Genomic DNA, 23,293 nt, shown 5'->3' with positions numbered 1-23,293 from the left:
AAGTGGCTATATAGGCCGATTACTTCAAAGCTTTTGCTTTCTACATGTTTCTGAAGTTTTGAGATTATGGCAGAGAAGTTTCCTAAATTGCTGTGTAAAGTTTGAGGAGTAACCCATCTACTTAAAATGTGAGTTATGGAGATTTCTGTGGGAAAGGTTTTCATGTAAGATTTTTTTTAAAGTTATTTAAGTAAGTTGTTTTATTACCAAAGAAGAAAAGGTGATTCTTGCATAGCACAGTTGTGAACACAATAGAATAATACTGAATAATTGAATCTGTGTATTTGCTTTTTGCAACAGTTTTAAAGAATGTAAATTTCTCTTCAAAACATTGTGACCCACCCTATCCAGTATTTCTGGGGTTGTAGGTTGAATTTTCAGGTCACCAGATTGACCAGTGAATGCTTGCATCTTTTCTTTTAGAAATGTTGGTGAAGAGTGCAGCATGCTCAGTATTACGAGATTTTCATGAGCATGTATTGGGTATATTTGTAAACATTGTTGTTGCTTTGTGTTCAGAAAAGTTCTGTGTGATGATAAAACTGAACATACATTAGACATTTTGATTATGTAGGTTGTCCAAAACATCCAAATTTTTTTTCATGTTCAGTTTTCTCTGCATTAGGAAAAGCACACATGCTTCAGTGTGTATTTTCTTTGCAAAACAGTGAAGCATGCCTCATACTTTACTAATCATGAGGCATATTTTTTGGTTTTGTGTTTTATTTCTGCCACCTGGTGGTGTATTTTGTCTGTCACATATGTCAGCAATATCAGTCACTGCTAATGCACAGTCTAAAACTTTCTTTTTTAAATGCATGTTTTGGAAATGAAAAGCAAAGTGAGGAATTCTTTAGTGTTCCCAACCCAAACTTCTGTCTTCTAATAAGATTGTATGGAATTGATCTCTCAGAAATGTCTAAGCTTTCTGATCTGCTTCGGTCTCCTTCCCTTTCCACACAACATGAAAATCCAATAATGAGTGAGCATGATTGTTATTTCTGATTGTAAGTCTTGAGGAGTGAATAAAATCAGCATGTGATATTCTGTGCATATATCAAGCTGGGAGCTTTATAGAAATATTTCTAAGTGTATTTGGTTTGTGTGGCCTGTTTTTGGTAGTGGAGGGTACTACAGAGGTGGCTTTGTTTTCGTAGTGTGTTTTCATAGCATGTGGCCCGTGGTTAACCAAGGAACATCCATGGGATATTTTTACATGGTAGAAATTTATTTAAGTACTTGCTATTTGATTTTGGTTTTATTTGATAGGCAGTGCTAGTGTTTAGCAACATTTCAGAAATTCGGCAGTTAACAAGCAATTCATAATTTTTTACAAGACTAAATAATATAAGGGAGAGCTGAAAATACTGACTCAGTTATATATTTTTAGTAATGAATGAAAAGCAGGGGGTGTGCAAGACTCCCTGCTAGAATACGTAGCTAATGAATGTAAAATACAAGTTCTCTGAGTGAAGCGTAAATACAATCTTACTTATGCTTTTGTCTCTAGCTCACCTAAATCTTTACATGGAGGGACCACCAGGTGGGTGGAACGGTGTAATGTTGTCTGTCTGTGTCTAGTCTTTGGTCTCTTTTGTTACCATAAAGGTAGTATTCAACTTTCCTTGATGGAATAGAAGCGGTTAAGGCTGAATCTGCTGTATCTACCACTGTTAATAACTAAAACTTTGGTAATACTACAGAAGTTCTCTAATAGATCAGGAACTGTTTTCAGAATTCTATCTTGTGGTACTTCAGTTTCATTGGTTGCCATCCCACTAAAATGAGTGGAATTTAGTTTAATTTCTTCTTAATATCACATTAGACATGTTTTAATTTGGCAGTGGATTTTTTGCTAAAGTCTTTGGAACACAGACAATAGTGAAAATTAACATGATCATAGATCTTAACATTAGAGTTATGGAAAACTGTTTGGACATACAGTGATCCTTATTCAGAGCAAGAGCACATGTAAGGCTGACAAAGATATACGGTAAAATCCCATTGACAACCGTGTAAGGGCTAATTAAATACTAACTGATAATGTCATTAGTAATCATAGAATCACAGAATATTAAGGGATTGGAATGGACCTTAAAGATCATCTAGTACCAACACCCCTGCCATGGGGTGTTGTCTGTTTTCTTGCTCAGTTTTATACCCACCAAGAGCAGGACACGCAGAGCGTTGGCTGTTTTTGGATTTTAAGTGAAGCTTAAGAAAGACATTTTGAACAAATGCTCGTGACTCAGAAGCTCCTTTTAAGCAGCGCTTTTGAATTATCAAGTTATAGAATCATAGAATAGTTTGGATTTGAAGGGGTCTTAAAGGTCATCTAGTTCCAGCTCCCCTGTCATGGCCAGGGACACTTCTCACCAAACCAGGTAGTTCAATGTCTCATTCAAACTGGCCTTGAACACTGCCAGTGATGGATGGGCAGTTACTGTCAAAATGGGTAATAACTAAATGAAACTGAGTTGGAACTAATTTTAAAAGAAGAGTTTCTGATAGTATTCCTCTTTTTTCTACAATAACTTACCACTTCTGCAATTGTTTGCTGAAGTAACTGACAATACTGAATAAGGCATGTTTCAAAGTATTTATGTGTATGTTTATTCATTAGTTAATTTCCTGTTGTCATGCTTTTCATAGAATTACAAAATAGCAATCTGCTGACTTAAAACTTTGTAAGGATTAAGATTTGTTTGGGGTTTTTTTTTCTTGATCCTTTTTTGTAATTGAGTTAGGAATACTAGATGTTGGTGAGGATTCAGTGTGATTATCTTATAAGATTTAAAAACAAAGCTTATGACCAGGATAAAGTCTTCTTACATTATGTCAGTGAAGAACTACTCCTTAATTCTACCATGAAACACCATTTAGATGATGATGTGAGTAGACATCGTATTAGAAGAAATAAATCCAAAGTACTTTGAAGTCCTCCTGATCCCTTTGAAGTTCCATAATGACGGTCCAATCATGTTTGTCCCAGCTGCATGGATACTTCATAGGAAATAAGACAGTGTTAAGACAATTTTGCATTAATTAAAGCAGCTTGTATTGGAACTTGTTAGAATTTCCCTGCACATGGCATTAGTGATCTTAGGTTAGGAAAGTTATGTTGTCTGTATAGACTGCCATTAAGTGGACTTCTGGGCAGTCTGGTCTGAGACACTTTTCTCCCTCACAATTCAATTGCAAGCATTTACTGTTTCCCTCATGTCCTAGTTTCACCCAGGATCCTAATGTTATTTGGTACCACCTTACATCATTGTTAGGGGCGGGGAGAAAGGGACTCTGGCTTCTGGTCAAAAAAGCATGGCAGGAGAAGGGAAACCATGCTCCATTGTTCGTTGTCTCAGGTCCAGGGTGAACATTTTTGCATGTGAATCACCCTCTGTCTTGTATACTTTGTTATTAATATTGTTGCCATTACTGTTCATTTTCTTATCTTATTGCTGTTTCCAGTAAACTGTTCATACCTCAGCCTGTAATCTTCATTTTTGACATCTCCAGTTCTCAACTCCATCCTGCTTCAGCGGGAAGTGAGAGGGAAAGGAGGAAGAAGAGAGCAGTGTGTCATTTGGAGGAGTCTTGGTGAGGGGCACCAAACTGGGGAGTACCATTCCTAGATCTCACTCAAAGTGGGCTCTTCCTCACAGGACTGTGGTGGTGGTGCAGAGTTTTGTAGCAACTGTTAGGTACTTAAAATTAGAGGCCACTTGTGTTATTTCCTGCCTGCTGGGAAACCAGGCAAGTGGGCAAATTGTATTTGCCTGTCCCATAAAAATCTCATGTTTTTCCTTTCATCCTAATGAAACAAATAAGTAAACAACATCTTATTCTTGTTTGTGGAACAGAAAAAGAAAATCCTACCACTCATCCCTTCCTATGTAACTTCTTGAACACAGTTAACAATGCTGATCATACAGATCATACAGATCCGTGGTTCACATTTTGAAGATCATCTGAATTTGTAACTAAAAGGATTAGAGGTGTACTTTTTGGGAATTTATTGTGTTTTAAAGAAATCAGCTGAAACTAAGCCATCCATTCAGTATCCTTAGCATTTCAGTATTGTAACTCATCTTTCCCTGTAGAAACCATAGTCCTAAATGACTTCACAGAAATTATGAGTATGTTGACTGGAGACTATGTTTATCCTAAAAGGTCAGGAAAAATATTAAAGCTGAGCAGTTGGGGCAATAAGTGTTGATGGACTTGTTCATATTCAGATATTAAAAGCCTATGAATAATAGAATATTTTGCTGGTTTAGATACTTGGTTTATATGGTTGTTAAGGGTAGATTCAAGCAGTCCTGTGTTATACATTTTATTTGCAAGATTAGCTTTCAGGGCCAAAATTTTAGAAAATGTACTGCTTTAAGAATTAGCCCAATATATTGAAAATATCTTCTTTTGTTTCAAGTTATTTTGTATTTAAATTTAAAACCCATGAAGAACAATAACTATTAAAGAGATTGTGTGCTTTGTATAATTTAATCGGGATAAGCAGCTTTTCTGTATTGCATTATTTTTTTCCCTATATGTAAGTTTTGGTATCTGTCAACTTCCTGGGTTCCAGGTCTTTTTAATTTAAAAATTTTTATACAAGAGAGCATGAATAAAACTTTGTGGTGTCATACCTATATACCCCTAAATGTTCTTTGTGTATTTGTACAGTTTTCACTCTAGTAGATGTTGATGTCTAAAAGGGTAAAGGCATTTGTCCACTGTTTCACAATGTGTGATACTCTGTTGTTTCACACAGTAGACATTTGTGATTCTATAACAAATTCCATGTCTGATTCTGTACACCACTTTAAGCTCTTTGTTCACATCGTGTCCATCTTCCTTATTCAACCATTTTGAACTGTTTGGAGTTGCTGCTTCAGTTTTTCCATTGTGCTTCAACAAAAATTCTTTTATCTGTTCGCATACTACGTTTGATGAAATTACAGGACACAGAGTTACTTCTGCCTTGCTCTTGATCGTTAGTTAAAACACAATTTTATTTCCTTCTTGCAGCCCATTACTTGGTTAATTCCAGGCTTTAACTGGACTATTTGAAATGTTGTAGTACCTAATGATAAAGAAAATAATGTATTTTCCTGATGGAGTGATACCATTTTAGTCAATGTTATCTTTATATGATCCATATTTATAAGATACTTTAAAATCATGAAGCAGACCGATAGCAAACATGACAGTTGGAGAAGGAAGGTTATCCTGTTTGTACTGGTTCTGTCTTTGCAATGTTCAATGCTAAAGTAATTTTTTTTTTAAATTAGATAAAATACTAATTAGCATTACTTCTTCCTGCAGTTGCACGTAGGCAGAACCAAATATAGCATGACTGGAAGTTATGATACCTTCTAATATTGACTGTGTCAATGGGTGGCAGAACAGGATCATGACAATTATGTAGTTCATCACTTCAAAAACTGTGGTGTTTTTTTTTCCCAAGCACCTTATAAGAACATACAGTTGAATAAGGAAATGTGAAATATATGTTACTATCAAAAACCATTTAGCAAGCTAAATTTTCATTAGGAAAAGAGTAAGGCAAAAAACTGTATTAAAATAAAAGTTTATGTTAAAAACTAATAAGATAACAAGTTCATACCTAGAATAAAACAATAGCATTGAACTGGAAAAGTAAGACTTAAGAATTTGCAGCTGATACAAAGTTAGTAGAAGTAGGGAAGACCTGAACACAAATTTAGCATTCTCTCATCAGAATGTTATCTGCTCTCTATGAAAAACATGAGTATAAATGGAAATATAAGTTTCACAGTAAGTAGATTTTTTTTTTTTGCAAAGAATAATTAATTTTTTTTCCAACAATGACATAGAAAAAGGAAATTTTGCACATTCATGTCATTGTATATCTAGTCTTCACTGAGGTCTCTATACAGATTCCTGGGTACTTTGCCAACTTTCAGATTACTTTCAAAAAATGTTGTAGTGAAGCATTTTACAATGACATTGGTAATATGTTGCTCGCTATCAGCAAATGTAACAAGTATTTGTTTATTTATTATAAGGCTTCTTAATCAATTTCTGCTCTATATCACTATCTTAGAAAAAATGTAAAAAAGTTTGTTTTAGCTTCAGTGGGTTATAATTATGGATTGCAGGTAGCATCAGGTTGCAAAAGTAAAGAATATGTCCAAGTGGGCAACAGCTTACATGATCTGTTACATTTTTCTTGGGATGGCATACTCTCAAAACAAAGGAAAAAGTAGTAAATGAGAAGGAGTAAATGAAAATTGAGACTCCAAGCTGTTTGGAGTGGAATCTGTGCAATGTGATTGTTTACTTTTTTGCTTGAATGCCCACTCCTGTAAAGGAGTGACTTTTAAAATTATTTTTTCAGTAACAAAATCCTAATTTGCATGTGGTAATTTTTTAGGATAGGTGCACTTAGCACTTGCAATCTGATTTTTATCTGCTTTGTCTCAAAAGTCCTTAAGAGTAATATCTGCTTAAGGAGAAGCTAAATTTATGCCCTACAGCCACTGTCTTCTTGCAGGCAGATTGGAGACTAGGCAAGGACAACAGGATATTTGTACAATCAGCCTTCTGTTATGTGTCATAATAAAAGAATTTAAAGCTTCAGCAAATTGACATTGAGGTGTTTGAGCGTGTCCAGGGCAGCAAAGCTGATGAGGGATCTGGAATGTAAGTCCTATGAGAAGCAGCCAGTGGAACTGGGGTTGTTTAGTCTGGGGAAAAGAAAGCTCAGGGGAGACGTTATTGCTCATTACCTGAAAGAAGGAAGTGGTCAGGGGTTGGTTTCTTCTCCCAGTCAACTAGCAATAGAATAAGGTGAAACGGCCTCAAGTTGCACCAGGGAAGGTTCAGTTTGGGTATAGGAAAGAGTGGTTGAGCACTGAAACAGGCCACCATCCCTGGAAATATTAAAAAAATAAGAATATGTGGCACTTCTTGATATGGTTTAATGGTCATGGAGATACTTGCTCAAAGGTTGGACTTGATTTTGGAGGTCTTTTCCAACCTTAATGATTCTTTGATTTTATGAAAATGCAACTCCCCTGACATTGCACAAACTAGGTAAAGAGTCACCTTATGACACAAGGATCAGCTTGGACTTAAAATGTATGGTGTAAAAATGAGAGAGCCAGGTGGTGCATGGTATCAGGATCAGTGTGAGCACACACTGAAACACAGAAAGGTCTGGCTAAACATGAGGAAATGATTTCTCACTGTGGAGGTGACTGAGAAACTAGCACAGATTGCCTAGAGAGGATGAGAAGGATGAAGATTCATGGAAGAATTCAAAAGCTGTTTGGACGTGGTCCTGGGCAACCAGCTCTGGGAGAGGTGGAGTTGCAGAGGCCTCCAGAGGTCCCTTCCAACCTCAGCCATTCTGTGGTTTGTGATTAGAACGTTTTCTTCCTGTCGCAGCTGCAGCCTTGTATCCTGGCTGGCTCTGAGACCTGCCCTCAGGTGTTCATGTGACTTTACTGACAGGGCTGAAGGAGTTACAGTGGTAATGTGAGAACCAGGCTGGCTACAGAGCCGTATCAGATTTCTTCAACTCTGGCGTGATTAATTTTTAACCTAGACAAATCACTCAGTGATGCATTGGTATTTCTGGATTTTTTGTGTAGGCTATGTGAATTATTTTTAGAGATAAATGGAATTTAGGAATTCAATAGTTTATAAAGCCTGGCTTATATTTTGTTCCCCGTATAGTTCCTTCTGTTAAAATGTCATGACTGTTTACTTTGCTGTTTTGATTTTTACCACTCTAAGTAGCATCCCAACACCACTACATAATTAAAGTTTATTATTCTGTTGCCAGTATGTTAAGGAACTGATTTTTGGAATTACATGAATGAAATTATTTTTTTCTAGTCAAATTCTTCAGCATTTTAATGATTCTGATTGCCATCTCAGGCATATACAGGTTATTTTCTTAAAATGTTAACTATCTGTGTACAACTGTACTAAATTTTGGTGACCTCACAAAACATAGAAAAGGAATGGATATGAGTTACTTTATATTGTGCAAGACAATATAATTGCGAGTGATTTTCATTATAATATCTTGTACAGAAAAATAAACATTTGCTTGAGAACTAAAGGACTTTGCTGGGTGTCAGCTTCTGTCCAATAGATAGTTTCTTCTAGTTAAAAATAATAAAATTAGAAGCTTATGCTGTTGCATGTCAGTTTATATTATACTGGATAATCTGTTAAATCTGTTACAGTATATCAGTTTATGATGCAGTGGCAGTGTTTTAAGAAATTAGTTTTCATTATTAATTCTTATAGCTTAGTACTTTCTAAGTGTATTTTTAAGGAATACATAAATGGTAAACTAATTGCTACTCTCTGTCTTACTTCTTCTTTAGAACAAAGCTTAAAAAAACAATCTCTAGAACTTGTTTCAGAGCTTTCAGCTAGAAGCAATGAAAAACACGTGCCAACAATGACATATTCTTAATTGTTAAATTTTTTTTTAAATTCTTGTGCTGTGTTAGATGTCATTCATAGGGGTTCTTCCATCATTCTCTAATTGCACAAACATTTGTGCCAAGATAAAAAAATAGGCGACAGAGGGTTGGGAATGGATAGACGTGGTGAAAAACCTGCTTCTGGTGCAGGTCTATGTCATCATAGGTGAATTATGACTCTCTTACCCAAATCTCAAAGAATTTTAATCATTGGGCAATCCCGCATAGAAAGTAGATCATTTGTTAAGATAGATCTGTATCCTTCTATTAGCCAAACTGAGAACTGATTGTTAGAAGCATTTTCAAAGCCTGTTATTTGCTTCAGTTGTCATGTGACCTTAAAGAGCTAACCTTCAAGTTAGGACATTCATAATGTTCATGCCCTGCAAACTGAGTGCTTAAGGCAGCTGAGGTGCCAGAAGGTCACAACTTTTTCTGGGGACCTGAGGCAACTGTTTTAAGTCGTGTTTAAGTGAATGGATATGCAGAGCCTGTATCCAGAGGGAATATCAACTAGTCAAAGGAATTAAAAGCAGAAAATATAAAAGTTTGTAGATCTAACTACTTAAGATTCTAGCAGGGCAGTCAGGCAATTTTCTTATGCCTGCAAGCTCTAAATAGAGACCTGTTAGAGGGCAAGGAGAAGTTTAGATAGATACTATAGCTAGCTGGAACCAAGGTTTTTATTTTATTTTATCGCTTTTCCTTTTGATTTTATGTATCAATTCAGCTGCTTGATTATAACTTCACCTGTATTTGGAAAAAATAGCTTTACATTAAAGGCTTCCATGTCATGTAGAATTCAGGGTGATGATAAAGTTACCTTTTCTTTCCTCTTTCCTTCATGTGCTCTGAAGAGAAAAAGGAAAAAAAAAAAATAAAGAGCAGCTAAGCACTGGAATATTTTATTGATATGGTACTTTGGTCCATACTTTGATACTTTAATGCTATTTTGTTAGTTCTTCTGTTGAATGGATCATGGAGACTCCTTAGTCTTAGAGACCATTGACCAGTAAAATTTAAATTCTTTGGGCTATTTTCAAACCTTGTTTAAATTAGGATTTAGTTGAGGAGGCAGAAGCCAAGCCAGGAAACTGGAAACACACTTTTGGATAAATTTTGATTTGAAAGCAGATGGAAGTGGGACTTTGATCATTTAACAACAAACTCCAGTTGCTTGTTTAGGAGGGCTGTAGCTTCTGGGCCAGTGTCTTACAAAAGACTCTCTTAAGGTCTCTTAAAGCCTTACACCAGTGTTTTGAAGGGGTTTCTGTTTCTTCATCTGGCCAAATGCAGTCATGGTACAGACTGCAGGGGAGCAGTAGTATTCGTGGTCCTAGAGGTATATTTGGTACTTCTATGCCATCACTAACTCTGTGTGATCAATGCCTGGCCTCGTCATTTTTTCACTGCTGAAATTTCTCTGGCTTTCAGTTTCATGCTTCCAGCCTTTGGATTTTGCTATATTCTTGCTAAATGGCAGAGCTATCCTCTATCTCATTCACAGTATTCTGTACTTAAACTCTGTAATCAGTCTTTGTATGATAGAATTAAAAGAAAGAATTCTTTGTATCTTGCTGTTTGGTACTTTCTGAGGTCTTAATTTGTATTTGTAATTGCTATTTTATCCAGTTTGACTGTATGTAGTGATTGTATGTTTGTCCATTTAAATCACTGTATTTGATGCATGTTGTTTTAGAATTCAGGTGAGGGTGTGTGTATGCATGCATGTCATAATATCCTATCAGTTCCACATTTACCTGTAAAATTAAGCAAAACTGTAGTTTCCTTTTGTTATTTCAGTCTGTCATATCTTTTCCCCCATTTTCCCTTCTCAGCATGGAAGACCTCTGCTTTATCCTCTTCTCTCAGAAACACCATAGAAAATCTGGTCATGTGTTCTTTGAAGAAAATGCTAATTACTGTGATGAGATTTTCTTTTCCATCACCACTGCAAAAGGTCATTTATTTGAGAGCCTACACCTGCATTCTGGACCCAGTGGTGTTGTATGAAATATTCTATGCTGAAGATGGCACATTGTTTTCTGACTCTAAGGGAATGTACTTTTTTTATTTCTACAGAGTACCAAGCTGCCATTCTGCATTTAAAGAGGGAACACAAAGAAGAAATTGAAACATTAAAGGTATAGTTTTGTAATTATTTATTTCCCTGTCTAGTGCATTTTACAGATTTAAGTGGTGCAAGCATACACTTTCTATCAAATGTTAAGAATTTAATTCTTTCTTTCTAGAAGTTGTTTTCAGTTGACTGCCAGCTCAGCTAAAATTAATTTGGTTAAAATTTATACCTGCACTCATAAATGGTGTCCAAAAGCAGTTTTATTTGTTTCCTCTTTGTAGTTCTCCTTATTGTTGTTCCGTTAAATTCTTCCCGCTAACACAGCAGTGCAGTATTTTTGCATTGGCACTGGTGTTTACTTACTTGCTCTTTCTCAGTGAAAGCAGTTTTCTCAGAAGCTTTCTCAGAAGCAGTTTTCTGTAATTTTAACAGGAAAATAAGCTGTGTGAGACTTTCTGAAGTTTAGTATTGAGCACTCTGTATTGATGTCTCCTCTTTTAAAGTGTAAACTTGACCAACTAGTTATCAAAATAAGAAATAACACAGTTTAGTATTAGAATTCACTTTTCCTTGGCCGTGGTAAGTAAAGTGAAATATTACAATAAAGTGTTTTTATCATAAAAGCAGAAACTTAAATGGCAGTATAACTGAATTTGGTTATCACCTCTGGTTAAAATTAACAGCATCTTCCTTTTCTCACCAGTTATGATATATTCTTAAGTATAGCTGTTCTGTGTTCTAATACAGGTTCATATGCTAGACCGTTAGTACACAGGTCGTCAATTACAAAACATTCAGAATTTCCTTTGTCATCATTAAAGCAAATAGAATGGAAAATAAACAGATTTACTAACTCAGGAATTCTGATTATGTAATAACATTGATAACTGTGTCATTAGGCAGATCACATTGTGATAAATTAATTTTTACAAAATACTGAATAATACAGTTTAAAGACATGGAGCGATTTCTGTTCTGTACTGTTAAGTGCTTTGCTTTCCCTGCTGTTGCCACTAGATGTCATCTGAGTCTTTCAGAAAAAGTTCCCAAAAACGTGTGCACATTTCATACTTCCTTCTAAACTGAGTGTGGTGCCATCCTGCCCACTGTTTGTGTATCTGTTTTAGTTTTAGGTCAGAAATTATCTTGCACATCATGAAATTAAAATTGAAGTTGCTCAATCAATAAGTCATAGCTGTCAACACCTTCATAGTGTTTGTCCAGCAGAACCAAATCTTGAGAATCTCATAACCAACTAAGTAGATAACAACAACATAAATCAAAATAATGTAAATGGACTCCTGACTTCTGAAAGAAAGTAATTTACTTGTAAGCAATATTCTGTCTGCAGTGCTTAATATTTAACCCAACACATAGCTGCACAAGGGTGCGCTGTACTTTTTTTCCCTTAAGTTAAATTGATAAAATTAGCAAAAACTTTAGAACAAAGCTACCGAATATCCCTTCATCTTTAGTTACATGGGAGTTTAAGGCTGCTTGTTGAAGATGGAAGTCCTTAGCTGTCCTGTAACCCTGTACCCTATGCATGGGTGTTTTTCTCTGACACAGGTTGTTAGGCTTCCACCAGCTCGCTAGATCTTTTTTATATTTCCAAACTGAGAATATTAGTATCTTCAGGTATTTATATTACATAATAGTATTACATAATGCATGTCATATAGTGTAAGAAATATTAATAGGTATTTGATAAAAAATTAACTATAGGTAGCTTATAAATTATTCAGTAAATATCATATAATAAAATTATGTTTTTACATCTCTTAAAATATCTCATGGCAAATTTTAGAAAGAAATACCTGTATAGTTGCATCTATCACATTTATGAACATGTTACTGAAAGTTAAGAAATAGTGAATGGTAATGCAGTTGGTATAAAGCTGCCTCTGACATTACGAAAGAGCAAGCTGGCCTCATTTAGGGAAGAATGTATCATGAGGTGTTCATAGTGACCTTTCTGGCCTCCATGGTAATGTTTGCGTTTTTGCTTTTTTTGTGAAGGTTCCAGGAGCTGAAATGTAGAAGTGGGTAGAAAGTAATTTCCTTTTCACAGAACAACTTCCTTAACTTTGAAAACTTATTTCATATCATAAATTGAGGTTAAAGACCAGTGCCTCAAAGTGCCCCAGAAAACACTGAAAAATGTGGAAGCGAAAGGAAAAATCATAGCACCAGTCAAAATTATCTGATAATTTAAAGATAATTTATTTTTATTTTGTAGTGAGACCACAAAGTCATAAAAGCATTTAAGGTTTTATTAAGTAATAAAGCTCTAGCTCTATTATGACCATTTCATTCTTTTGTAAATCTGTTTTTTCATGTCTAATACTTCCTAAGTCCTTTCTTGTTTCTTTGTCTTTTCACCTTCCATTTGTTTTCCCTCATGGTCAGTATGCTTCCATTTTTGAATGCTTCCATTGCTCTTCAGTTTTAACATGAGTATAACAAAAGGTGCTGCTTCTCTCTGCAACATTTTAGAATTTTTAATTCTGCTGTGGAAGGCAATGGTGAATAGTGTTGAAAGCTCTTGTACGCCAGAATGAGTATCAAAATACCTTTTTATAGAAGTGGGTGATTTCAGTTTTATTTTGGCAAATTAAAATGTCTTTTAGTTAGATGTAAAAGTAAAATTTAATTTCAGCTTCAGAGCGTACATCACAAATTGGATGTTTTAAGACCAAATCAAAACATTTTACACTATTTTAATTTGCCTAAATCTTCTTTTTCTATAGGTAGACTATTACAACAAACTGGAATACTTTTGAGCAGATTAAATTGAAAGAAATCTGACCTGGATGCTCTTAAGGATTTTTATTATTCCTTCTGGAAAATAAGTTTTTTTCTCCTCAGTTTTGTTTGTGCATATGTGAATTCTTGCACAGGATAGGGATACCATGATTTTTCAAAAGTCACTATGTTTTGAAAACTGCTATTACGAAATGGGGTCCAATGATGAATAGTGTTGGAAGCTTTGATATGCCACAGTACTTATAAAACCCAAAACTTTTTAATATATGTGGATATATGCTGACTTTTGGTAACAAGATTTTGCTTCAGGATGCTGAGATTGTTGTTTTAACTTCTACAAGATGAAATGCATCCATAAGGTGGCTGGCTGCTTTGAGTGTTCTCTGTTGTATTTTTGTATTCCAGCATACACATACAGAAGAAAATCTGTATCATGTATGCTGCTCTCTCTGGTGGAGCTGCAGCTCAAAGGAGCAGCCAAGGTCAGCAAGGGTTTATTAGTCAGTCTTTCCTAATGAGCTGTTCAGGCTTTTCAGCATTTCCATGTGGTGAACTGATGAAGGTCTCCCAGCTTGTGGTTAATTATTGATACTAATCTTGCCTAACTTGAAATGCTTCAGTCTTTCAGCTGCTAAATGTATGGTTACACCACTGTGTGTATACTGTGTGCCTTTATGAATCTTCTTGGTTACTTTGTCCTCTTGGAGGAATTCTCCCTGTTTACTGCAGAGCCTCTGCAATGCAAGAAAGCAAAAAACGTAAAGACTGAAAAAAGCATAAAACTGAACTACTATGAAATTGTATTAAAATACCAATTTCAGAGCCTTAGGAGGCAGACAATGGCAGCAACATTATCTTTAAAGTTTGCATTTCCTAAAATAGTAAAATCCCAGCAGGAAAAAAGAATCTTCCTGTACTGAAAAATTTGCATAGCCAGTGCTAGAGAAGGTAAAGGAGCAGACTAGGGAACAAAGGACGGGAGCAATAAGACAGTAACTTTCTACAGCAAACAGCACTTAATTTCTTTGGAACCACTTGACAATTTCATCTTCATTCAGAAATGAAGCTTGGAATGATTCTTCATGTTGTGTGAAGATATTCCCCTTAGTTATATTTTAAAAATTTGCACATTACAATTTCTATATTCAAATCATACTCTATAATAAAATTCTTGATGATATTTTAAGCATCCCTGCTATGCGCTGATACTTACAGTAAACAAAATTTTCCCATTCTTCTCCTCCATTGACTTCCTATTTGTCATATTTTTTTATGCCATCTATGCTTTTTATCCTTATTTTCCTTTAACAGTATGTTTACATTGTTAATATTTTCTTATCAGATAGTTTGCATATCCCAGAAGATTCTTCTTTCATTGTGTTGTGGGTTTCTTTCAATATGGCCACTTGCCATATTGCCATTCTGTTATTTTCAGTGCAATTTCACTGTGAGACTTGGATTGTTTAAACTTCATGTCAGTTGCAGAATGCTGTTAATTCCACATGTTGATCCAAGGATTCTCCTGTTTATTTAAGAAGTTACCACAGACCATATTCCCTATATTGAAAACAGTGAAAATCTCTTTAACTCTATTTCAGCACATGGGCATGGTAGTACATAGTTAAAATGTGCATAGAGCAGGATATAGCATTCAAACTTCAGCAAGACTGAGTTCCTTCTCAAATTTAGAGACATTACAAAAAATTCTGCTCAGTTAGGGTGAAAACAAAACTCTTAAGTTCCTTATAGCCTGCTGCATTTTTCATAGTTTATGAAAGTTAATTTATCCCATCACCTTGCCTTGAATAAACATGTTATGTACTCAGGAAAATAAAGTAGAGCACACACTTTGAACAAAAGGACATTTTATTTTCACAGATACTGAAGATCTCTATAACATAGGAAACAATTGTATATAAGAGAAATTAATTGAAGTGTCATCATGGAATTATAAAAGCCACTAAAAATTAAGTAGTATCAAAGATACAATTTTAATTTTGTAAACATGTACCCCATGCTTTCTTGACAAAATTGTCTGCACTTTGAAATTTACTACACCAGATATTTGTTTAAATCTAGTAGTTGTAAGGCATTTTTTCTGAATTAAATGTGTAGTATTCTGTTGTTGAAAAATTCTGACTCTAATATTCCTAATTTTAACAGGAACAGGGACAAATTTGTCAAGGATGAGCATTTTGCCGATACGGGAAAATCTGTCTGAAATTGGAGGTTAAAATTGTTAAAATAAAACTATTTTTTCTCATGTTCAGTAAAGACTTGATTTTAGCAGCTTTTGACTTTGCAAATCTAATGATCACTGATTACATGTTGAGCAAACTTTCAATTGTCATTTCCACAAAGCCACCAAAGTTGCTATAAAGCAACGCTGTGTCAAAACTAAGTTCCACTGATGAATGGTTGACACAAGTAACTCTTAATTATGTGGGGATCACCCTTCAGAGGACGCTTTCCAAATGAAAGTCTGTCTCCTGACCCCCTTATTGATGGTTAGGCAATGAAAGAAGATCCACTGGAAAGCAAAGCAGACAACAAGAGTGGGACATGTGAATGGAGATGGGAAAGGTACAATTTCAGGAAAAAATTGTGAGCAGAGATACTAGGACTGTCCTTATAGCATACACTATACTTGAGACACTACATTGGCAAGATGAAGGGCAAAAGAGGTAGCCTGGAAATTAGGACAGAAAATGGTAGGAGATAGATTGTAAAGACTTGGGTCTGGACATCACAATACAAGTTTTACTTATATGTGGGCAATATTCTCCAGAATATGTGTCCTGGAATGAATACAGTCCATTCAGTATTTGATTTTATTTTTGTTGGTCAATGAGCAATACTCTCCCTTGCTTTATTAGTCAAGATTTGATCTGAATATATGTCGTTTCATTACAGTTTTTTCTACTGTCATAAGTTTTAACTGAAGGATGTTTAAGTATAAACTGGACTTTACATTATGTGTTAGGATAGGCATGTGATGATATTATTCATAGACCTAAGGTTTAACAGATTTATTGGGATGCTTGCATATGCATAAATGTTCAGTCACAGTTCATTTATAACTTACTTTGCAACTATACATTGAGTCCCAGAATCTCAAGACAATTTTTTGTAAAAGAAGGTGTATCATTGGTGACTACTTGAGGAAAAGTGACTAAAATTACCTGTGACTCATCTTGCAGGAATTTTGCAGTTTAAGCAAGTGTAGAATCTGTTTTTCCAGGTCAGCATTATCATGCCTTTACTATACTGTGCTGTGTCTCTTTCTGAGGGTCCACACTTTGTTCTTATGTACCTTTCAACTTCAGCACACACAATGCAGAAGTCTTAAAAGCTTGCTGCTTTTTCATTATTGAATTTTTAACTTCTGTCTGGAATATCTCCCAACATGTTCACTGAATGAGGTGCTAGTTCTGTCAAAGTTTCTGCATAGCTGCACAACATGGAAGCATTGATGGGAAGGGATAAAATTAAGATTGTTCTGATTGCTCCCTTTTGAGTATTGCAGTATTTTCTTCAAATTCTATAATGGGAATGACTAGAGTAGTGTGGTGATGCATAATTATTGTGCAGTATATGTTTGTTTAAAGTAGACATGTCTTTTCCGCAGAGTCGTTTCCATAATTGATGTTATACTTCTCTTTATCCATGTAGAATCTCTTTTTGTTGTGTTGATTGCACATGAGAACACTATTTTGGTGGAGAGGCTAATCATCTCTAAAAATTCTCAAAACTTTTAGGCAAAAGTTATGCTCATTATTAAGAATGAAAATTGTTAGTTTGTAAAACTGTAGAGGTTTTTTTTTTTTTTCATTCTCATGGCAGTATTTGGCTGAATAATTCCTGTTGAGAAGTATTCATTGCTGCTCATTTTCTTTCTATAGATACATAGCTTTATCTTTGATTGCTGTTTTTCCATGTGCTTTACTAATAATGCTTTTTGCTTCAGCTTTTACTTAATTCAAATAATTGGTTGCAATTTAGCAACATATATCTTTGCTTTCCTATATAGTTACAAAGCTTTGTTAAAATGGCTCGTTTTGTAGCCTGGTTGCCAAAGAAATTAGTTCTTTATATGGTGAAGCGATGTTGACAGTAAACTCTCCTTTCCATCCCCTCCCCGAAAGAAAAGGAAGAAAAGTGAAGAAAAACAAGGTTGCATTACAATTCTGGCAACATCAGCCACACTAATAAAATCAAATTCAATGTTGGTTTACGACTTTGAATTTATGTGACTGCACAGGATCAAAGGATTTGTATCCCACTGGACTGCAAGGTCTATAGTTCATGGCAAAAAACCTCATCAAAAAGAGCATTTTAGTAGTAGGGCTTTTCATTTTAATCAGCCGCAGTAATAAAAAAGCTGTTAGGTGTCCAAAAACATTCTCCCAAGATCAGAGACAACTTGCTCTCTACTACAATCAGTTTTCTTATTGGATCCATACTGCCTCTGTAGTTTTTGTCACTGAAACTTCATCTTCAACTTGTTTTCAGCCATTTTTTGCATTGTTTTCACATTTTACATGCCAGATGTAAAATATGCCACATCATCATGTAATTTCCCTGGCAATTGAGAAATACTGTAACCTATCTCAAGTAAATTATAATCAAAACAAATAATTTATATAGAATTTTGATTATCAGTCTATATTTCTACATATAGTATTTTAAAGTATTTTATTAGCAATGTTCAGAGTATTTTTTTTCCTTGTTGCATGTTATCTTCTGAACACTAGCACAGAGAATAGGTATTAGTATTTTTGTGAGCATAATAACTGAGGCTGTCCTAAGACTATGGTAAAAGCTGCAAGTGAGAAGCAGAGTAAGATAGTAACTACAAAATTTGTGATAGGAAAGGAATGTTTGGATTTTGCATGTTAACTGGTCATGGTCCTAGTTCAACAAAAGTTTGAAATTAATTTTTAGGTTATGGTGTGGTTTCATACTTTGATTAGCTTCGCCTCAGAGAAATTGCATGCAATATATCATTTACATTTATTGGTGTGTTGCATGCTGAGTCACCTAATTCCATTCTGCAGAATTTAAATGTTTAGCAGATTTTAACAATATTTCGAGATTTTGCCAATTGAATTGTCCACAAAATTAAGTTTTCCTAGAAATTCATAGGTTGGTCTCAATTTAACTGGGTACCCATTTTTTACATATTATGTAGGATTTATTTTTCCTAGCATAAGCTATCTTCTATTTAGGAAGAATCAACACATAGTCACTTTCTGTAAGGATTGTTAGCTTTTGAATGGCATGACAGGTAGCTGCTACTTTTGGCAAATTCTAGTGGGTGTGGTATTCCATTGTCTGGGAATTCACTGCTGCCTGAGATACGTGCAGGCTTAAAGTGGTTTTTGTCAGTTGAATATTTTCATGGGTTTATTATTTTTAAAAACATTCATTCAAATGAGAAACTTTAGTGTTGGTGGGAATTTTATAGATTAGCTAGTGAACATTTAAAATCTATCTAAAATGTTAAATTATCTATTATTAATATTTATTTATTAATAAACTGAAATTTACCCCTTTAAGCATATGTTGTTAACAATTGGCTGTATTAAGTATTATTTCATCTAGTTTTTTAGAGTTTTTTATCATTTGCCTCCAGGAATTGCATTGTTTAGTAAATGTGCCTGTGGTAAGAAGTTAGTAAATCCAAGGCATTAACAATTTTGTGTTTGATAGAGATCAAGAAGAATTTAGATTCCAGTGAGGTTTCTCTGTAGGCACCAGAGATTCCACAGTAGAGTACATCACCTACTGGGTGGTGAAGTGGACATAATAGGAGCCTTAAATGTGGAGTGTGCTGTGGAATACAATGAATGTCATTAGAGATATTTTTCCATATATTTGGATTCATAATGTTTGCAGGATCTTGAAAGATTACCAAGAAATTTCAGGGGCACATCAAGGGCTCTATCTGATTATTTCATTAGAAGTTATGGAGAAGTTATTTACCCTTTTTAAGTGGATTGACCTGAGTAAAGTGATATGTATGTAAGACCGCTGTAGAAAAAGAACTGGAGATGAGCTGTTGTGAGCTATGTATTGTATAACAAAGTTCTCCAAGTGATTTAATTTGTGTAATCTTAAATGGTTAGATGGTAGTTCTTAATCATGAAGGGACTGAAGGAAGGATGTGTATATGTGCAGAAAGCAATACCTAGATTAATGTTATTTGACAGAAACATTTACAGAGCAGACACAAGGTAATAAGGATGAGGAACACAAACTTCATGGCAACCTGGAGATCACTCTGTGAAGACCATGGAAAAGAGCACAAAACATTAAGAGATAATGGAAGGTCCACAATGAGCAGCAAGAGAAGATGCTGGAGCTTAACAGAATATAGGACTTTCTGCAGATCATAATGAAGGGGGCAGTTTGTATCTTGTACAGAATGGTCTCTTAAAATACATAGTCCTGATCAGAAAGCATCTTGAGTGTCCTGTCTCATAGATCTGCTTTGCATGGCTGTTCATGCTCTTTGGAGAGGATAAAAATGGAAGTGTGTTTGTTACCTTATACTTAGGAGGTCACTGGAAACTTATCACTAGTGAGAAAGAATCAGAATCCCTGAGTCATAGAATATGCTGAGTTGTAGAGACCCATGAGGGTCATCAGATCCAACTCCTGGCCCTGCCTAGGACACCCAAGGATCACTCCATGTGCCTCATTCAATTCCTGTTCCCACTGTATTCTACCAGTTTATTTGTACATATTGAGTCTAGTGGATCTACAAGGACAATGAATAGGAAATAGCCAGGGGATTTGTTTGTTTGTTGTCCCAAGTATTTTTGCTACATTTCCTCTATAAAGCTATGTATTTATTATTTTTAAATTCTAGAGAAAATTGGACTCTGTATGCATTGGCTACATTAATATTTAGAGATCTGAGATTGTTTGAGAGTGTTCAGTCATTACTTTTTTATTGTGAGGTGTAGGAACAATTCTTACTGTGTGCCCTTGACAGTGGTGATATACCATATGTAACTGTTATGTTTATTGAGGTATTTGTTAGAGAGGAATTTTGATTTTTATGTAAACTGGCATGGGTTTAACTTTTTTTTCCCTGTGGAGAAATCCTTTGCTAAATCTCTGATTGTTGTTAAAATTTGAAACAAATGTATGTTTTTTCAAGGACAGAGATTCAACAAAAAAGAGCTTCTTTTCTTTTGTAAACACAATAGAAGAATAAAAAAGTGTGAACTCTTCCAAAAACTGAAGATTAAATTACTTAGAATGAACAAAACCAAGCTAGAGGCTCTCTGAAAAATTTGCTTTTCCTCTCTTTTCTGTGCACACTACTTTGATGGCCAAAATACTATTAAGAAAAAAAGGCTGTAAAGTATATTAAAAAAACTTTTACTTGGCAACTCAGTAATTCTTGTTTTTTTGGTTTTTTTTTTTGGTTTTTTTTCTTTTTCCTTTTTTTAATATCTTCCTCTCTAGAACATATCCACATCTCCTAACTGTATCCCTGGATACATTGTGTCTTCTTTGTTCCCTCTTTTTTTTTTATTTTCATGGCTTGGCATACGTAACTAATTAGATGTAACAATCACTGTATAAAAGTCAGAGAAGAGAATAAAATTGAGCTCACTTTCTCCCTAATATGTTATTTTTTCACTCTAATTAGAGTAAAAACTTGTAAATGTGTGTGTTTCTCAGTTAAAGAAGAAGTCTGTCTCTGATATACCTAGAACAGCTTTGTTCAATAAATATGTGTCATTTTTACACAGTCACTTTTCAGAGTAGAATTACATTATAAACACTAGTGAAAAAGTATTAAGCTTTGACAGTGGAGCATGAACTTATTAGTTTCAAAGCAAAAGTTCTGCATATTGCTTGCTCTGAACAGTGTTTTAGAGAACCTTTTTTTATATTTTACTGTTAAAATTCTCATGATTTTTAGACATTTATGGTGCAAATAAGTCTTGTCTAATTAGTTAGCTACTGTTTTTTTGAATATAGATTGCTGTAGAAGTTTATACTTTCCTTGTGTTCAAACATACAAATTGTTCTACAGCTTCTCATATCAGAGCAGTTCTGTGTCATGGTTAAAAGTCTTTGTTCACATAAAATCACATTATATAAAGCAGTGAAACAACAACAAATATACTTCAGTTGATTGCATTTAATTGACTGTAACTTAGTATATTGACTGTATTAAATGAGACTGTAATTTGTCTCTCACGGAGAAAAGCTGTCACAATGGTATTGAGATTTTTCCATGTTAATCCACATTATCATTTCAAAGACATTTAGACAACCTATTGGTTACATGAATGAGAGGATTTAGTCTTTTTTTTTATTAATTTCTGATTTATCATCTGCTACTGTAATGGTTAATGACAGTATTGTACACTGATTCAATATTTGGAATTTTTATTCCTTGAGGATATGCCTCATCATTTCCTGGGTCCCATGGGACCAAGGATGAGTTGCTGGCATTGTCAGAAAATATAATCTGCCTTTTTTCTCTGTGTTGCATCAAGTCACTTAGCAGGTGCCAAAAGGAGGTCACTGGAGACATACACCAGAAGGATGGGTGTCAAGGGAGAAAACAGGAAGAAACTAGAAAGCCAATCCAAGCACTCCTGTTGTTTTCCAGGTTACAGTGTATTAGTATTTTTGGATATTTACATAATCCTCTTATACCATGTATTTTAGTAAAGAGGGGTCTTTTTTTTTTTTAGGGATGGCTTTTTTTTTACCCATTAACAGAAGTAAGATTTTAGGAAGCGGATAACACAGGCCTTCTAAGCTTAAATATAAATGTCTGTGTTCAAGGGATCTGAGAGTCAGCTGGGATCACTTGTTTGGTGAATTGGTTTTACCCAAAGAAAATGGATCCTGTCCATTTCATGGCAGATACCAGACAAATCTTGACAAATTAAAGAAACTGATTTGTAAGTACAACCGCACTAGTGAGGCTTGAAAAGCAAAATAGGCAAGAATCTTCTTTAGTCAGAATCAGAGGTGGAAAAATGCAGCTATGCGTTACAAAAAAGCCTGCATTCCAAGCAAGAGCAGATTTGGAAGCAAAAGACATTTTATCAAGAAGGATAGACAGAACTGCCTGTTTATTCAACCTCTTCAATATGGGTATTGGGTGGAAGCAGAGAGCTGTGGAAGAAAGGAAGAGGTACATTAGCCAGGAAAGCTAGTTTTAGAATTCAGAATAGAAAAGGGCATTTGACAATACTCAAGCTGAATCACATCTTGCAAAGGAAATTTAAGGGTTCACTGAAAGTATTTTTTAGCAATGGAAACAGAAAGAAACTAGGGAAACAAGGGGAGCATTATCCGGTAAGGGAGAGGTGGAGACAAAAGGCATTGTTGATTTAACCTAGAAAATTAAGACCAAATGAGCTGCCCCGAATTTCAATAGCAGTGGTCATGAACACAGGGACAGAATTTCTCTTAAACTGAAAAAATCCACAGCTTTTAGTACTGAATAAAGCACAAAGATTACTTTTTTTGCATATGACAATTCTTTTTATCCTAATACAGGGTTCACTTGATCAGTCTGTGATGTGATCAGTCCCTTCTGTGGCTATGTACACTGCAGCCCTCTTTCTTGAATTGCAGCATGTATTTTCAGACTGTTTCCTTGTCTGATAAAATTATTGTGAATTCTGAATTTTAATAGTGTACTTCAGCTTAATAGCATAGTATTGTTTGCCTATTTAATATTGACAATTAATGCAAGAAAGATTGTGCCAAAGGAAGGCAACTTTTTTCAGTAGCACATTGCTGTGTGGGTTAGGCTTAAAATACTCAAGAGGTACTTTCAAACTGATGATCAAAATCTGATTTCAGCACATTAGGGCTTTTTCTTCTAAGCTAGCAGTGTGAAGAAATAATAGTAATAAGGCTTTAATGAAACATTCATGCTTCAAATGTGGTATTTATAGAAGTAACATGAAAA

The 23,293-nt window shown here is 34.8% G+C and overlaps 1 protein-coding gene across 4 annotated transcripts in view; it reads left to right on the top strand.

Moving 5' to 3' along the window:
• Nucleotides 1-23,293, top strand: part of FMN1 (formin 1) — a 170,509-nt gene that overhangs the window by 60,239 nt on the left and 86,977 nt on the right. For all 4 annotated transcript variants that reach the window (XM_053945797.1, XM_053945796.1, XM_053945795.1 and 1 more), the window contains exon 5: nucleotides 10,569-10,630. In XM_053945797.1, coding sequence (XP_053801772.1) covers nucleotides 10,569-10,630 — 62 coding nt within the window. The remainder of the gene's footprint in view (nucleotides 1-10,568; nucleotides 10,631-23,293) is intronic.

This window comes from Vidua chalybeata, chromosome 6 (genome assembly GCF_026979565.1).
Source record: "Vidua chalybeata isolate OUT-0048 chromosome 6, bVidCha1 merged haplotype, whole genome shotgun sequence".
In the NCBI taxonomy this organism is placed as follows: Eukaryota; Metazoa; Chordata; class Aves; order Passeriformes; family Viduidae; genus Vidua; species Vidua chalybeata.
Note: the sequence above shows the minus strand (reverse complement) of the source record. Positions and strands in the feature narration are given on the sequence as shown.